Genomic DNA, 18,110 nt, shown 5'->3' on the forward strand with positions numbered 1-18,110 from the left:
GCCCATTTCTGTACAATCCTTTCATGCCACTACAGCCTCCCCTTCAAAGCAATGTCCCGGTGTATCTCCACTGCAATCCTTTTAATTCTACCGCGTGCATTCTACCTTGTGGTGACCAGAAGAACAAGTAACGCTCCAAGTGCGGCCTAGCCAATGGTTGCAGATGCAATATAATGTCCCATCAATCGTCAAAACACTGTGAAGAGAGCAACTAGTCTAATGGCCCTCTTGTCTAATATCCTTATGTGTCGGCTTTTCAGGAGACTATCAATGTGATCCCTAAGGTCCCTCTGTACCTCAACGGTTCCATATACTGTATAATTCATGTCTTTGCCAATGGTCCAGTAAATTATAAACAGAAGAGATTCTGCAGATGCTGAAATCCAGAGTAATAAACACAAAATACTCCAGGAACATAGCAGGTCTGACAGCATCAGTGCAGAGGAATTAACAGTTGTTTTTTTGGGCCGAGATCCTTGATTAGCCTGATTGCTTTTCTTACGGAGTTGAAAGCAACGTTCCCTCTAATTTTGCAGTAGCGTAGACCAACCGTTGCACTGAGCAGGAAATTTTTACACCGCCTCTATGAGGATTATGCACGGGCTGGCAGTTTATTAACAATGTGCTACCGCTTTGTACCAGTGTTGTAACTTGCAACACTGACAATGTAAGTACGTTGATGGTCTAAAGTATTTTACATTAAAGTTATCGTACGTTTATTATGCAGAAAAATTACGGATTATATTCATTGGCACATAAGTATATGGGTTTCAGATATGCATAAACATAGATTTCATAATCATATTAGCATAATTGCAAAAGTAGATTAACATTATGTAAAGGAAACTTCCAGCTGCGTGACAGCAAAGGCTATATGCGTGGGTGGAATTCGGTTACTGCGCGACTGCATGCTTGCACAGCTTAATGGGAACAGTGGTGGCAAGTGTATACAGACGACATCGAGAGGAGGCTGGTTTCCTAATGAACTGAACTGCGTCCGCAACCTTCTGTAATTTTCTTCTTGCTCTCGAGGGCTGTCTCCCGCTGTCAAAATTTTGAGTATTAGCATTGACTTGAAACCTACAAAGAGCTTTGAATTGTGTTAAGATTGAATATTGATGTACACAACCTTCACATTGTGATCATTTCAGACGACATTCTCTGTCTACGAAAAAAGATCATTTTCATATGGACACGTGAATAAATTACTCGTACAGAGACGGATGTTATATTTTCCTTGGAATGAAAAAATGGTCATGCAGAAAAAGGTACCCAATGAATAAACAAAACAGCCCACTTTGTGTTCCATTCACAAAGTTTAATGAAGCTACAACCATTTCTTTGACAATGTCCATAAAACCTGAAACTTTTAATGACATTTGAATGAGGGCCAGAGTGGACCCATTGTCCTACTTCCTGCATGGCCTTATGCATACAAATTTGTAAATATATCACTGTTTCTGTATATGCCGTAGAGTTACCGGAAATCTTAGCCAACACGATAGGCAAATTCTATCTTCACAGTCGAACGCGATTAAATATTGCCTCAGCAGGTACTAACTTTATTCGCTGTTATTGTAAATAAGCTACACACTGTATTACCATAAAACTTTACAACTGATTTCAATACCCCTATTTATCCGTGTGGTACGTGGCCAAGTGGTTAGTGCGTTGGGTTCACGATCTGAAGGTCGTGGGTTCGATCCTCGGTCAATACACCACCAAATGCTCCAGTCCACCTAGCTGAAAATGAGTACCGGCAAATGCTGGGGCGTCCAGCAAAAGATAGACCGGCGTCCCCGCGTCCTATCCGGGTGGGAGTTTCGTACTCCCAGTCGCTTCACGCCACAGAAACCGGCATAAGCACCGGCCTGATAGGCCACAAGGCTCGGGACAGACTTTAATTTTAATTTTGATTTATTGGTTTCCCTGTGGGTTGGAGCACAATTCAGTGAATATTTACGAGATGTCAATCACTTATTTGCTGTTTTCCTCTTCTATTACAATCGAGTGACTGAATTATTTGGCCTGAAATAATAAGAAGCTGCTCGACGAATTCAATATGCTAATACAATGTGTGTGAAGACAAGAGAATGGTCAACGTTCTCCGATCGCAACTCGGGATTAGAGGGTAGAGGTAAGATACTCAATATAATAACCGTAAGAAGGAGGTGCGCGACCGAAGCTGTCAGGTAATAGGTGGAACCAAACTGTGGGCTGGAGTAGTGGAGTGGTTGCAAGCGGAGCGAGAATAGTTTTTTTTTATATAATTGGCGGATTCTACCTGAAATTACACAAACTTTGTCTCGCCAAATGGCGACGACTCTCTGGATGTCGTTTTTTTTACCGTCTGAGGAACGTTGAGGTAAAATCATTGGGATGTATTTAGTAGAAGTTGTTCCTTTTTCTTGAAATGATTGGGGACCAGAAGAGGAGATTGTGACTGATGATATCAGCCATTCTCACGTTGAATGGCCGGTCGCGCAGAAGAGAGAGACGGAATGGTGGAGTCTGCCTTATTCCCGATCCTATCCTTCAGTTCCCTACTTCTATTTTTTTTTTCAGTGGCAATTGGCTCCAATGAATCAGAAAAAATGTCGAAGTCTCTTTGATGTGTTTACTGTATATCTGCGTTCAAAGAATGTTTGTGTTGAAGTTTGCATGCTGGTGTGCTCATTGAACTGTGAAGCTGCAGAGCTGCGCAAGTCAGTTTGTCGGCAAAATTGCTTTACTCTGTGAAAATAATTCAAAATCTAGCATTCAGTGACTAATTGAATCAAACGATTGCAAAATATATTAGTGATGTACTCATCAGTTATCAATTTTAGATTGCTACCGCTATACACAAGGTTTATGTCAATGTTCGTTCAAGATCTCCCTTTTTAATTTACATGGAATTTCAACGGCAAAAGCTTGTCTTGTCCCACAGAAGAATGAACGTTTTTTTTTCCTTACTTAGAATGAATTTTAGCAAAATCTAATTGGGAGAGTAGAGAAAACGTTGTAGAGATAGCTATGTTACTAAATGCTTGTCTAACTCACAATGCAAGCTCATTTTCGTGTTATTTCTGTCTGATTTCCGCGGCCTGATTTATCTACTGAGCTCACAGGTGGTTGCTTCACTACAGTAAAAGTTTAACTTGAACTGGACCTTATTGCGAAAGGACATTACGAAATTGTGATGATATATCGCCAACGATATAATTGTTCTGCAAGCTGACGTATATGAACTAGAGCAGATTTTTCATTCTCTTTAAACTGACATTGCTGTTCTTCTTTTGTAATTGAAAACATGTTTATTGATTGGTTCAGAGAGAAATTTCGCCCATTTGTCACAATGTCCACTTCTCTTATTCTTAACTTTCAGTATTATTTCAGCCGTCGTTATTTAGTCTCCCTACAGAAGATAAAGGGAAACAATCAGTTGGGAATGCATTCGTTCACAGTCCACAGAACCGAAGCCTATTTCGATTTTGAGCTTCTCGCTTCCTGTGAAAGCTTCACATCTGCGTACACTGAATGTTTGCTGCCGTGCTTAAATGCCGATATTTCTTTGTTTGGAACCTGCAGGGCGGCATATGTCAACTTTTCATCACTGCCACGTCGAGTCTGTGGAAATAATTCAATATCCAGTCTTTGTCAATTGTCCAGCAAAAAAGCGTAGCGATCGATTTTAAGATACAATTGTAATGTATTTAAACATTTTCATTTTCGGAATACTGCCATTTTACTGAAAGGGAGAAAACAGAAACCGCTGTTTCTTTGTTCTTCACTGCCATTTTGCCATGTTTTACATTATTGTATAAGGTATTATTTTACGAGATCCCCAGCTATGGGTAAGTACCTACACTGCTTTGGGGGCAGCCTCGAGGGAGTCGAAAGCTACGGGAGTAAACCTGGGCAGCAAATCCGGAGTGCAGCCCCGAATGTGGCTGGAAGTTATTGAGCATCCGTCCGGAAGCTCCTGCAGCCAAACTGTTGCCAAGCGTGCTGCTTCATAAGCTTTTCTTTGGAGGACACTGGTGAGGCCAAGAGGGAGATTCTGAAGAATGGAAATCTTAGGATCGCCATACCTTCTGTCATGGCTTGTGATGATATTCATCAACAGCCATCAGGGCCATTGTCCTTCGAGACAAAGAGATGACCACCACCAACCACCATAAAGTCAACATTAGACCCTTCTGTTTTTATAGTTTAAAACTAGATAGTTTAAGACTATAGTTTTATATTTTAATATTCTTTCCAAAAACAATGTTTCTTTTGTATCTCCCCGCCCCCAATCCCTTGGCTTTACCTTGGCATAGACAACATGTTCGTCCTGGCGTCTAACCTGGTGATTTTTTTTTGTTTTCTCTCAGGTTTAGTGTAGCATAGGCAAGGTTATGTTCAACTGGCGCTATTCCGGTCTGTTACAAAGAGGTGGTTAACATTGTTAGTGGCAAGTCTAATGCAGTTCCAATTCCATTAAGAAAAATGAGTATGAAAGCGTAAACTTAAATAAGTTAAATGCGAAATAATAACATTCCAGGATCAGTAAATGATATTGCGAGGTTTGTTGTTTCAGAAACGGTACGAAATGTGTTTTCCCTAGTGCTGAACTTCTCTATGATCTTTCAAGATTGAAATTAATTTTCAAGCACCATTTTCAGTCTATTCTACGAGTAGGATGAGTTTCTCATCTATCGTCATCTTTTTCCTTCCGCATTTATTTCCCTTTTCCTCCTTTCCCTAACAGTTTACGCAGGGACAACTGTCACCTTTGTATTCTTCAGGCCCTACGGAGTATTGAAGCAGCGTTGTGCGGGTCAGTGGCTGTCTTGGGTTCTCATACACTGACAGACATGTCCATTCTGTGATCGTAACTTATCATAATATTCCTCTATCAAAATATCCCTCTCAGAAGCAAAAAGAAAAGCTGTATCACCTACCGGTTCTCCGCACGGACTTGCTTCCTCAGAGGTTCTTTGAATACCTAATGGAATCAAAAGTACAACACTTTAAATAATAGCTGTAGTGTTCGGGCACGTGGCTAAGTGGTTAAGGCGTTCGACTAGCGATCTGAAGGTCGTCAGTTCGAGCCCCAGCCGAGTCAGTGTGTTGTGTCCTTGAGCAAGGCACTTAATCACACAGTGCTCTGCGACGACACTGGTGCCAAGCTATATGGGTCCTAATGGCCTTCCCTTGGACAGCATCGGTGTCGTGGAGAGGGGAGACTTGCAGCATGGGCAACTGTCGGTCTTCCGTACAACCTTGCCCAGGCCTGCGCCCTGGAGAGTGAAGACTTTCCAGGCGCAGATCCATGATCTCGCAAGACTATCGGATGCCTTTATTAGTGTTATAAAAGTTGAAGTTGTGCGTTGGATTGCAATCAAATTTCTTGCCTAAAGGTGCAACTCCTGACAGCTATTCAAAATACTATGGTGCACACTGTGGCCATGAAATGTGTTGTGCATGACCTTTCATGAATGTGGTGGATATAGATTTTGATTGAAAGAGTAGAGTGGCGGTACTTGTGTAAAATCGCCGCACGAAGTCAGACTGAAAACCCCAAGCGTCTGAGAAACATAGGTACAGGGAATGATTGGATAACTTGAATGGGAATGTAAAAGTATTTTGTAATTTATAATAAGTATTGTCGAATGTGACTCGGATAATGCCTTGGAAATCTTGATTCTCTCATTAACATTTCTGTTTTCAATCTGTAGAGGTAATAAATGGAAATGCTTGCCAAATCATTCATGTTCTTACCACGTTTTGCCTTTACTCCGATTCTTATCAAAATTATAATCAGAATTACAATTGCCAGTCCGCCCAACGCACCTCCGAGAATCAGGGGCTTATTGATGTTGTCTAGATCTGGTAATAAAAGAAGAAACTGTGAAACATACATAAATATATAGAGACCGTGAGACAAGGAAGTAGAACATTCTAATTGGTAATTCAGGCCTGAACAAATAAAGATTGCAAGAGGCACAATATGACACGAGTTTTAAGGTAATGATAGGACTTATGGAGCGAACAGATCATCTTACATCATGGTTCTTTACAGCGCAACACACAAAAAAATGTTACAGGAATTCAGCAGGCAAGGCAGCATCTGTAAAGAAAAGTGGGCAACTTTTCGGTCGAGAACCTTTGGCAGGACTGGTGCTGCCTGGCCTGTTGAGATCCTCCAGCATTTAGTGTGGGTTGCTTGGAGTTACAGCATCTACAGATATTCTCTCGTTTGAGTTTTGGTTCTTCACAGTGAGTACTTTTTATTTGGGTTAAGATATTTTTTTCTTATAAAGATGCCTTTGCAGATAGTTTGATCGCAGATTTGAACTTACATCGTTTCTATTTCTGAACTGTCACTCGAAAATTTTCTCAATAGATTCCATTGAAAAAACAAGAGAAAATGACATTTTACTTTCATAAAACATCACAAGATGCATTAATAGAATATTAAAAAGCACAATCCGAAAGATATATGAGGAGAAGAGTCTAGGTAATTGGTGAAAATTGGAGAGAAAAACGAAAAGGTTTAGAGTAAGTAATAAGACAAATACACTGGCAGAGAGATTTCCAGCTTTATGTGCGGAGGTAGCCAAAGGCGTAGAAATGCGCACATAGTTAAAAAAAAATAACAGAATACGGAACAATAGACGAATTTATATATTATTTATAAATATTTGAAACATAAATATGATTTGACTATTTATAAACGTGACTAACTTCCAAATTAGTGCTCGATCCTGTCTCACTTTCCTGCACGGTTCAGATGCTTCGTTTCTCAACTGGTATGAAATATAAATATATGAGTCTCGGATATTTCCAATGAATACACATGCACAATATTAGAAAGGTAGAAATTACAAAGATTTACCAACTTCTCAATGAGGAAACCTCTCAGTACTGACTCTTATCAGGACAAGGAATCTACCTCCGGCTGAAGGAAATTGTCAATTCATATCCTCTACCGGAATCTTATCTACGTATTAGATCGTACTCTCAACTCACAGAGCCTTTTGAATAACCTTACATAAAATTGTTTGTTTTTTTTATTGTCACGGTGATATTACCGTACAGAAGGTAACATTCACATCCTTCCTGATCTTCTTATTACATATTCTATTTCTCGCTTGAGATTTTATTTGGTGCAAGCATACTTTATGTTCTTTACACAAAATCTATCAAAGTAAAACATATTTTTCAAATCCTTTCACCCAAAGAACACCGCTTTATATAATTACAAAAAACTTTACTATCCGTTTTAACATTTTAAACTACTTTATTTTCATAAGCTATCTTCCTTTCCTTATTGTTCTCTTAGTGATTCTTTGTTGTTTTTTTTAAGTTTTCCCAATCTTCCAGATTCCCACTACTCGTGGTGACTTTGTACGTATGAGCTTTCAGTTTGATATCTTTTTTTATTTCCTTAGTTATCCGACGCTGGCTCTCCCCACCTGTACTCTCCTTGCTTTTAACTGGAATATACTGCTATTGAGCATCGTGAACAAACTCCTTGAAGTATTCTACTCTTCTTCAAACGTCCCACCAAGTAGCCTGTGCTCCCAGTCTACCCTAGCCAGCTCTTCCCTCATCGTTTTGTATTCTCCCTTGATCAGGCATAAGGCACTGTTTTTAGTTCGAAATATTGTGCCCTCCATTTGTAGAAGTAAAACAGTCTTTCTAAGAGGATCCCTCACTACAAGATTGGTCATTTTACTTCTCTCATTCCGCAGGGCCATATCCAAGATTACATTTTCCTTTGTAGGTTCAGTAGCATGCTGTTGAAGAAAGCTATCACGTATAGATTCTTTGAAGTCCTCCTCAAGACTGCCTCGACCAACTTGATTGACGTAATCTATGTGCAAGTTAAAGTCCACGATACCTGCTGTTCCATACTTAATGCTTCAGTTATTTCTCGGTTTAATGCCTGTGCCACTGTAATGTTATTATTCGGTGGCATAAAGACAACTCCCACCATGGATTTTCCCCTTTACTATTCCTAATCTCTACTCAGATGGAATCAACATTCCGAACCTCAGATCTTATATCATCTCTCACTATCGTCCTGACCTCATCCTTATTTAAGAGCACTTCCCCGCCTCCCTTACCTTCCTGCCTATCCTTCCGTATTACCTGATATCCTTGGATATTTATTTTTCAATCCTCTCCATTCTGAAACCAAGTTTCTGTATGGGCCACTAAATCATACGCCTTTATACTGATTTGTGCCACAAGTTCACAGACCTTGCTACAGATACTGTGGATATTGAGGCAAACTGTCCTTAAAAGTGCCTTTAAAGTTTTGTGACCTTTGTCTCTTATGTACTTGACTTTTCTGCATTCCACCCTTAACTTTCACTTTTTTGTAACCTTTGCTTTTCTTTATCTTGATCCACACTTTTCTCTTTTACTTTATCCATATTCCTCCAATCTGCTCCAATTTCCCCATGCTACTTGGTTTAAAAGCCCTATCCACAAACCTAGTTATGCGATTCACCAGGATCCAGGTTCCATCACGGTTCAGGTGGAGCCTGTCCCAAAGGAACAGCTCACTCCTTCCCCAGTACTGGTGCCGGTTCCCCAGGATTCCCACACCTAATGTTGAGCTAAGCATTTAACTCTCTAATCTTATTAACCCTGTGCCGATTTGCGCTTGGCTCAGGTAGTAATCCAGAAATTACCACTTTTTGGTTCTGCTTTTTAAGTTAGTCCCTAGCATGCTCAAATTCCCTCTGTAGGACCTCTTTCCTCTTTCTACCTTTGTCGTTGACACCCACATTTCCTTGCAGGTATAAGGCTGTAAATAATGTAAAAACCGCACACACGTTAACTTTTCCCTTTTAAAAAAAAGAAATAGATTTCACATTTTCTTTCTTGTGTTTATATAGCTTTCTAGGCATATTCTCATTCAAGTTGGAGCTTGCTTTAAATGCTTCCAGTCTTACCTTGTTCGATAATATAGCTGAAACTGGTAGGAATTTTGAGCGTTTCGTGAGATACCAGACAGGTGTAAACCACTTTACCCTGAGCAGGCTGCACATCTTCCAAAGTACTGGAAGCCTCATACAATCCTTCTGAAGTCTCAGTTATTGACGGTTCCATTTTGGGTAGAATTTCCATATTATTTCTGCGCCAAAAGATGTCTAATTTCTTCGGATAAAATGCTGCAGTTTTACACATGAGCTTCCGGGTTTTCGGTGAAGTTTCTTCAACACGAATGATTTTCAGCGGAGTTGGGGGAGCTACAACGGAATAAAACGCGACGTAGATTTTTTAGCTATTATCTGATCGTATACGTTCTCCGTCTCATGCTACCACTCTCTATTGTTATCATTGCTGTAGTTTGAAATCGCCTGAATTTGTCATTTATTAATTGTTTCAGGGGGCGGATAAACATGACAAACCAGGTGTGTCGGTGACAGATGGGGAACGCACGCCTGTTTGGAATAAACGTAGCAGATTTAGTGGGTGTTAGGATTAAGCATATAACCATATAACAATTACAGCAAGGAAACAGGCCATCTCGGCCCTTCTAGTCCGTGCCGCACTCTTACTCTCACCTAGTCCCACCGACCTGCGCTCAGCCCATAACCCTCCATTCCTTTCCTGTCCATATAGCTGTCCAATTTAACTTTAAACAACAACATCGAACCTGCCTCAACCATTCCTGCTGGAAGCTCGTTGCACACAGCCATCACTCTCTGAGTAAAGAAGTTCCCCCTCATGTTACCCCTAAACTATTTCCCTTTAGCTCTGAACTCATGTCCTCTTGTTTGAATCTCCTCCACTCTCAATGGAAAAAGCCTATCCACGTCAACTCTATTTATCCCACTCATAATTTTAAACACCTCTATCCAGTCCCCTCTCAACCTTCTACGCTCCAAAAATAAAGATTGACTTTAATTCTTATCCAATCTGGCCATTTTCGTTCCTGCCTCTGCACTTCTAGGTCAGTTTTGTATTAACGCAAAGTGAGTGTCAGTGAATCTGCAAAACTATGCTGGGTTCAATGAGATCGGCGTTGTGGAGCAGCACACGGATCAAGCTGTGTTTCTCACTGTAGGGGTTTTACACATATATCCCATAATTGTCATTAATGAAGTGGCTTTGTTTGCCTTTGGGCTTTAGATGGAATTGAAAATATTCCTCTGTGAATTTACTGAACTGTTGATTACAGTGTTTCGATGTTCCCCGTTCCAAAAGCTCTTCGAGAGTTTGGCAGTATGGACGATGTAAATTAATTACTTATAAATATTTGTGGCTATACGTTTAAACAAATGCAGGATAGAAATCGGTAAAATACGTCGAGATGTGGTAGTATAAAAGCAGGCTGAGGAACGGGCGGACGTCGTTTTACCTCAACAACGCTTCGCTTGGAATTAGATGGCTTCTGATTTGCCCCTCAACACAATTTGTCTACTGCTCCCAATCTCTACTTAGCTAACCTGAATCAAATCCTTTGACTAAAAATGAGGTGGTTCTGTTCATTCGCTGTTTAATGTTTTTGATTGTTTGAAGTTGTTGGGGCTGGTTGAAGAATAGGTAAATGCACGGAGAGGGTGGGGAGCATTGTGTAGGAATATAACAAATACATGGTTGGAAATATCAACGGTTCAAATAATAAGTGGAGCAAAAGCCAATCGCCAGGTTCACATTGAAATAATAAACAGAATAATCCGAAAAACTCCAAAATGATATTTTCTTTTTTTCAAAAAAACAGGTGTAAAGCGAATTAGTGGCACAAATTTTCAAACAGCAATACCATTTCAAAACATTTCCGCAATCTCGGGTTTTCCTAAAATGCAAAAAGATGAAAATGTTCCACTTACTTAGCACAATAAGCTGAGATCCACTTCCATTTCCAAATATTTGTTGTTGACTTTTCACTTGACAGTAATACACACCGACGTCTGAGTAGCTCACATTCAGGAGAGTAAATGTGCCCCTGCCTTTCTTTACATTGAACTTATTTCTGCTGTTTGGTTCTATAAATGCCTTCTGACCCTCCTTCCACCACGAAACTTCAGCAGTATCTTGTAATATTGGATATTTGCAGAACATGGAATCAGTTTCACCGATTGGGACTCTTAAGATTGGAGGGAATTGTTCCACATTGGTCGAAGTTGCTTTTGCGGCTGACAAAGCATAAGGGAGAATGATGAAAAGAGTTTTATTCATTGGACGAAGAATCAACTGACAAAATAGGCAGAACAATGGTGTGCGAATTGAATATTTACTATGACTAAATTTGCTGGGGGTAATTAATGTATAGTATTATAAAATATCTGCTTCGTAGATTGGGAACAAAAATTTAAGCGTACCTGGCCAAAACGCGGCGAGAAGCGCCAAGCGCCAAACGTTTGCATCCACCGACATTGCAAATGAGAGTGGTCCACCTGAAAGATAGAAATTCATCGGATGTAATAATCAAGTGCTCGTAATATATGAAGTCATGTGGTCAAGGTTCCATGTTGCCTTGGGTAGAAGAAATGCTGCAGATACAGGAAATCGCGAGGAATACACACAACGCGCGAGCGGATCTCAGCATTAATGATGAAAGAGAAATAGTCGATGTTTCGGGGTAAGGTCCTTCTTCAGTACTGGAAAGGAAGGGGGAAGAAGCCACAATAAGGAGATAGGGGAGGGAAAGGCGTATAAGCTGGCAGGTGATAAGTGGAGGGAGGGGACGTAAAGAGATGGAACTTGATAAGTGGATTTATATTCCGTCTCGGTAGCCTCCAATCTGCTGATATGAACATTGGTTTCTCTAACTTTCAGTAATTTCTCCCGTACACACTTCACCGTTTTCCATTTTCCATTCTGCGTTCTTTTTCCTCCTCATCTCGCTTTTCTGCTGCTCCTCCATTACTTTCGCCAATAGCCCAATGACCTCTCCTATCAGATTCCTTCTCATTCAGCTCTTTCCTACTTCCACATATAGCCTTCGGGGCATTCCGAATTCACACAAGGCGTTTCCTATGTTCTAGTCCTTCCCGATTCACTGCGTCTAAGTGATATAAGCTGCAGCCCTTTATTGATTCCTATCGTTAAGTAATTCTAGCACAGCACAGGAAAATGTCTTTCGACCAATGATGCCTGTATCGGTCAAAATGCAAATTGAATTCTATCTGCTCGCTCTTTTTTTTTGCATGTTCATGGGCATGTTTAAATGTCTTTTAACTGTTGTGATAATATCAGTACTCCCCTAGGCACTGCCAAGTCGCCTAACACTCTTTGCGTAACATACCTGCTTCACCATCCTCATTTTTTTTTCTCTCTTACTTCAAGGCGATGCCCTCTATTAACTGCCGCGAATGTTCATGAGTGATACTAGTGAAGAGAATGGCTCGGCCAACAGGATTATAGAATCCCGGTTCTCGACGATATTTAGACACTGTTTCGGAGAAAGGAGACCTGCATCGTCTATAGGAAACGAGTTCAAGCAATTCACAACCGAAATTTAAGCTATATTGTAGTACACCTGAGGGAAGTCATAAGAGCACAAATGTAGCATGATACAAACTTCAGTATACAAGGAAGAGGAAATAAGGAAATTGAGACCGAGAAATCGTGATGCCTGAGCTGTAAATTATTATTTCCCATCACTGTGGTGAAAATCAGGGAAGCCAAGGGATTAAGGGGAATTAACATTATTTTTTAAAAGATTCACGTGAGAAAAATAGAGGCGTCGGGGGAATGGGGTGCTCACGGTTTAATTAACACAGTCCGTTTGATGAACATACGGCACCTGATCAAATGTATCTTTTGATATTTTGAGAAGCTGGAGGAGAAATTGTCAGGCCTATTGAAATGATATCAGCATCGTTTATAACAAGGATGAGTGTTACCGCAGCATTGGAGAGTAACAAATGTGCATTTATTTAAGAAGATCTGCAAGGACAAGTGGAGATTTGAAGGTGGCGAGACGAACATCGGTGCGTAGAAAGTGTATCGGAGGGAGAGAATCTATCACAATTTGGAAAGGCAAAAGTTGAAATAGTGACCGTAGTATGGATTTGTCATTTGGAATCTCATCTCACAAATTTGATTGAGTTGTTTTGAAGAGGTGATGAAGAAAATTGCTGAGGGCAGTAATTGGACTATACCTTCAAAGACATTTGCAAGGTCCCGTATGGCAAGCTTGCATGGAAAGCCAGGTGACATGGGAGCCAGGGTGAACCAGCCACCTGAGCACAGCAACACAACGTTGGTTTGGTAGAGGGACTCAGAAGGTGACAGTGGAAATTTGATATCAAGAATGACCGCCTGCAACTAGTGGTGTACTGAACAGGTAGGTTCCAGTTCTAGTATTGTTTGTCATCTCCGAAATATTTAGATGAAAATATTTTAACTTAGTTGATATCTTTCGGGATGCAACGACATTGGTGGTGACCGTGAAAGATAACTACGACGATAAACTGCGAAAGCAGGTCAAGCAAGTGCAGATAGAATATAACTCAGACATTTGCACAAATTGTATTTTGGTCAATTAAACTAGGGCCGGTATTGCACAGTAGATTGTCCAGGGCGTTGAAGTAAAACAACGTGACTGAGGGGTAGACGTAGATTGATCATTGAAGCTGACAAAAAAGATGGATAGACTGGTGAGGAAGGTAATCGACACATTTATTCAACAGTTGTCGCAATGAGTACAGCACCTGGGCCGTAATATTCAACTGTACAAGTCGTTGCTGAAGCATAATAAGAGTATTCTGTGCATTTCAAATCATCCGACCATAGAAAATGCGCGATGAAGCTTGGAATAGTGCAGAAAATATTCACAAATACACTTGCGGGACAGCATGTTTTAGTTGTAGGCAGAGTCAGGGGTTATTCTTCCCTAGAGCACAGGAGGTTGAGTGGTGAGCTTATATAGGTATATAAAAGCATGAGGGGTGTAAGCAGTGGTATGGTTACAGTCTTTTACCCAGAACAGATTAATCGAAAATGAGAATGCATCGATTCAAGTTGAGAAACAATACATTTAAATAGATGTGAGGCAAGCTTTCCAAAGCGAAGGGACTTGGTAACTGGAATAGAGTACAGGATCAATTTGTAGAATCGGGTACGATTATAATGTGCTGGGAACATTTGGATTGGTACACAGATAGAAAAGGTTTATTGTGATAAGGTCCAAACGCAAGAAAATCAGTCTAGCTGGGATAGTTTTCTGGGTCTACCTGGACGAAATGGGTTGAAATCCTGGTGATCCAGGATTTCAAATGGGTTGAAATTGTATGATCTCATGTATTCCTCTAGGCTAGCGGGGGGGGGGGGGGGGGGTGTTCCTTCGAATGCCGGGGATAGAAGGGCGATGTGATAATAACATAGGGTTAATGCGTGATTTATCTAATTGATCCTTGATTATAGACATGGACGTAATCACGAAAATGTGTTCCGTGCACGTATAACTTATTCCCGTAAACCAGCAGTGTATTCTCCAATTGCGGCCTCATGTTAAGGTCAATAGAAGAAAGAAGGATAGGATGCAATTGTCCCACTCATATGAAATTAATTTGTGTGAAAAATATACCTACCTGACTTTTAGAGGTGAGAGCAATATTCTCCGACTGGTTTATAGAAGGCAATAATAAGAATCACAGTCGAGGGTAAAACAATGTAGCGATATCTTAACAATTTAAAATACACCTTACAAATACTAGCCAGACTCCACTGAAATCGTCAAATGTCTGTTAATTGAAATGTATTCACTGCTATAAACGGTGTTTAATCTGTTTGAAAGTATTGTTAACCAAGAAAAACATTTATTTGGAGATTAAAGATTTTTAAATGTTTAACTTTTGTTTTCGTTTTGGAGGATTTGTGAAGTTTTGAAATTTACCCCCCGCCCCCAAAAAAAAAATCAGTTGTTTAAAGCGTTTTCGATTTGACAGTCCCAGTTAACTCTGAAGACTACTGGAATATTTTTCTCAAGAGACGTGTCACACTATTCGGGAAACCCCACGAATTGTGCATTATCTGACTATTACCATGTGCATGGGTTTATCACATAAAATCTCATCCAGCCGTCTGGAACGTTGTCATTGTTAAAAACAAATACTTGCAGGTATCTTGCAAGGATTACAAATTCCACTGCACTTGCACTTTAACGTGAAAGGTTCTCGGTAGACGTGGAAGAATAAAAGAGTGAGAAACAAAATCAATGCCTTCTTTGCCACCGTTCATCGGGCGATCACACAGAAATCTTAGATCTGTTTCGTTCTCCACTGACGTTCTATGATCAGCTGTTAATCTCCATGTTTCCTCCAATTTTGCGAACAGCGCTTTTCTTTGGAATATTTTGCGGTTGTTGTCCAGAAATTACTGCGCTATACAACCTAATGTTAATCCCCATGGTCCTGCATTACTTCAGTCTAGTCTTTGAAAACATGGTGAGAAAATTGGGTCCAAGTCCAAAGGGACTTCAGCATGCTGTGTGCTCCTTCTTCCCTTCTCTCAGCGGCAGCTATATAAGCAATTCCTCGTGAGACACACCACATTGTCTCTAGCTCACAGTGTTCATTTGTGCAAGAGATTCAGCAGATACTGGAAATCTAGAGCAACACACTAGCAGATCAGGCAGCATTTATGGAAATGAATGAACGGTCAACATTTCTGTCCAAGACCCTTCATTAGGACTGGAAAGCAGGAGGGAAGATGCCAGAATAAAAAGTTGGTGAGGAGGAGGACAAGTTAGATTGTGATAGCTGAAGCCAAGTTGAGTGTGCTTTGGTGGGTGGAGGGAAGCGTGTACGGTTCGGCGGTGGGATGAAGTAAGAAAATAGGAGGTAAGAGGTTGAAAATGCAAAGAGCTGAAAAATAAGGAATCTAATAGGAGAGGAGAGTAGACTACGAGAGAAAGGGAAAGAAGTGGGTCAGAAGTGGAGGTTATAGGCAGCAGAGCTGAGAAGATAAGAGGGCAGAGGTGGGAACAGAAGAGAGACGTGGGAGGGAAAAATACCTGAAGGAGAAGTCGATGTTCATGTCGTCAGGTTGGAGGCTACCGAAACCGAATCCGAGGTGTTGCTCGCCCACCCTGAGAGTAGCCTCATGAAGGCGTAAGAAGAGGACAGGAATCGCCATGTCGGAACGTGAATGGATAGGAATAAAAACGATTGGCTACTAGCAAATTCTACATTTCGGGATGGACTGAAGGTGATCGAAAAGTTGATCCCCTAGTTTACGTTGAGTCTCAACAAAGTAGATGAGGCCGCATCGGTAGCTGTGGCTGCAGTAGACGAACCTAACCGACACGCAAGTGATTTGTTGCCTCACTGTTCGTGGCCCTGAATGGAGATGATGAAGCTATAATTTTCAAGTTGTCTTCGCCTCTCAGGCAATTTTTCATTCCATTTCGATTTACATATTTTGATTCGAAACAAACTGATGTCTTCATCCATTTTAATACAACTTTGACGACACTTAAAAGTCATTTATGTCATTCTACAATCTAGCTCGGTTGTGAAATTAATTACACAAATAAAAATCCTTTTATTCATAGAACGGCCACTTCTTTATTTCAGTGTGCGATCTGACGTCTATATCCGACGACATTTCATTATTCTCTGCCTTAAATGAAAATAAACCGCCATCATTCTCCAATAGTCGCTCGTGATGTAACCTTTCACGCTTGGAAGGTTGTCAGTAATCGATATGGTTAAAAATTAAAACTTAAAACTCTGTTTTATTTCATATTGTGATGAAGCCTCTCATTTTTCTCTTTCCAGAATGCACACGTCGTAGAATCGAAACACGGATTTTGCAGAAAAAAAAATTAGAAACATTTAGTTGCGAGGAAGAGGCTTTGAAGACACCTTTTAAAAAAAAATCCATTGTCTGTAACCTAAAGGTCGAGCTTCAAAAAAAAAGCCAACAGTCCGCAAATCGATTTTTGAGACACGTAAATTTTAACCACGAAGTCTTTCCATGGTATCATCAGCGGGCTCGTTAGTGCATTTCTATTCTCTCCGATTTGTAATTTCCTGTTGACCTGCACGTGGAGTTTGTTGTAGATCTTTAGCTAAAAGAAAACATTGAATCCTGGAGTGCGTCACGGAAAAGGACTCTTCCAACCGTTCCATCCATTCAGAGCGAAGTATTTACGTAGCCGTTTTTATACCTGCTTCCAGCATGGGACCACTACCTCTCTGTAGAAGAATTTCAGACTCTTTGGATATGTAGCGTGTTAACCTAATGGCTTGTGAATGTTCCTGAGATTTAGCTGAGATTCAACTAAAGGTTGCAGCGCTGGCTGGATTGCGACCAAAACGTTGTGATTTAGTTCAAGTTTTAAAGTCACGTAACGTTCTTGTTTGTTGCAATCTAGTTATAAGTTCAAAGTCAAGCAATATTCTTGTTAAGTGCTTTTAGTTACGTACGCTGTGTCTATATAATGAACCGTGTCTGAAAGCTAAGCAGAGCCCCTCAACACAGCTCTCCGTGATATCATGTATAATTAAAGTCCTTTTGTCCGAAATAATTCTCCGAGTCGGCCTGATTTCTTCTGTCTGCTGCTCCTGAGGTTTATCCGCAACAGATTGGCCACTAGGATGGGATCCTCAATTTAGTCTCCGAGCTGAAAGGGGGAGGCTATAAGAGCAGGATCCAGCAAAAAGAACCCTAGGCCGAAAAGGAGAGGCAAGACAGAAAGGAACCTTCCAAGTTGGGAAGGAAAATCAGTCTCCTCGCTGAAAGGGGAAGACTGGTGCCTTGCGTCCTAGCTGAAAGGGGCACAGCAGGGGGTGCTCGTAGGGGTACCAAGGTAGCTACCGATCTATTGCGTAACCGAACTCAGAGAACTGTGGAAGGACGGAAGAAACACACCGGTGAGCGCTATAGATAAGATTCTGTGTGAAATAATAACGAGCGCGCGGTATAGTTACTCTCTTTTGCAGAAAATGGGAAGTGCCAGCAGTCGAGCGGCTTCTGCTGCTCCTGCGGCGAAACCTCGGCGGCCGGGAACGCAAGGAAAGAACTTGCAAGTAAATAAGAAGACAAAAAACGAATGAAAACTGTAAAAAAAAAAGACCTAGCAGAAGGCAGAGGACCATCTGGTGCTCCCAGGGTCGCCAGCGGACACAGTAGTAAGAGAAACCAGGGATGACTGGTACACTATAAAC

The 18,110-nt window shown here is 40.8% G+C and overlaps 1 protein-coding gene across 1 annotated transcript in view; it reads right to left on the reverse strand.

Moving 5' to 3' along the window:
* The window catches only part of LOC134356590 (natural cytotoxicity triggering receptor 3 ligand 1-like), a 65,266-nt gene extending 49,192 nt beyond the window's left edge, over positions 1-16,074 (reverse strand). Inside the window, exons 1-7 of the mRNA XM_063067550.1 lie at positions 15,953-16,074; positions 14,172-14,251; positions 13,098-13,178; positions 11,313-11,387; positions 10,821-11,126; positions 8,937-9,233; positions 5,749-5,856 (exon numbers count right to left, since the gene is read on the reverse strand). Of these exons, the coding sequence (XP_062923620.1) occupies positions 5,749-5,856; positions 8,937-9,233; positions 10,821-11,126; positions 11,313-11,387; positions 13,098-13,178; positions 14,172-14,251; positions 15,953-16,074 (1,069 nt within the window). The remainder of the gene's footprint in view (positions 1-5,748; positions 5,857-8,936; positions 9,234-10,820; positions 11,127-11,312; positions 11,388-13,097; positions 13,179-14,171; positions 14,252-15,952) is intronic.
* Between the last annotated feature and the right edge of the window lie 2,036 nt (positions 16,075-18,110).

Source organism: Mobula hypostoma, chromosome 14, assembly GCF_963921235.1.
Source record: "Mobula hypostoma chromosome 14, sMobHyp1.1, whole genome shotgun sequence".
NCBI classification, from domain to species: domain Eukaryota; kingdom Metazoa; phylum Chordata; class Chondrichthyes; order Myliobatiformes; family Myliobatidae; genus Mobula; species Mobula hypostoma.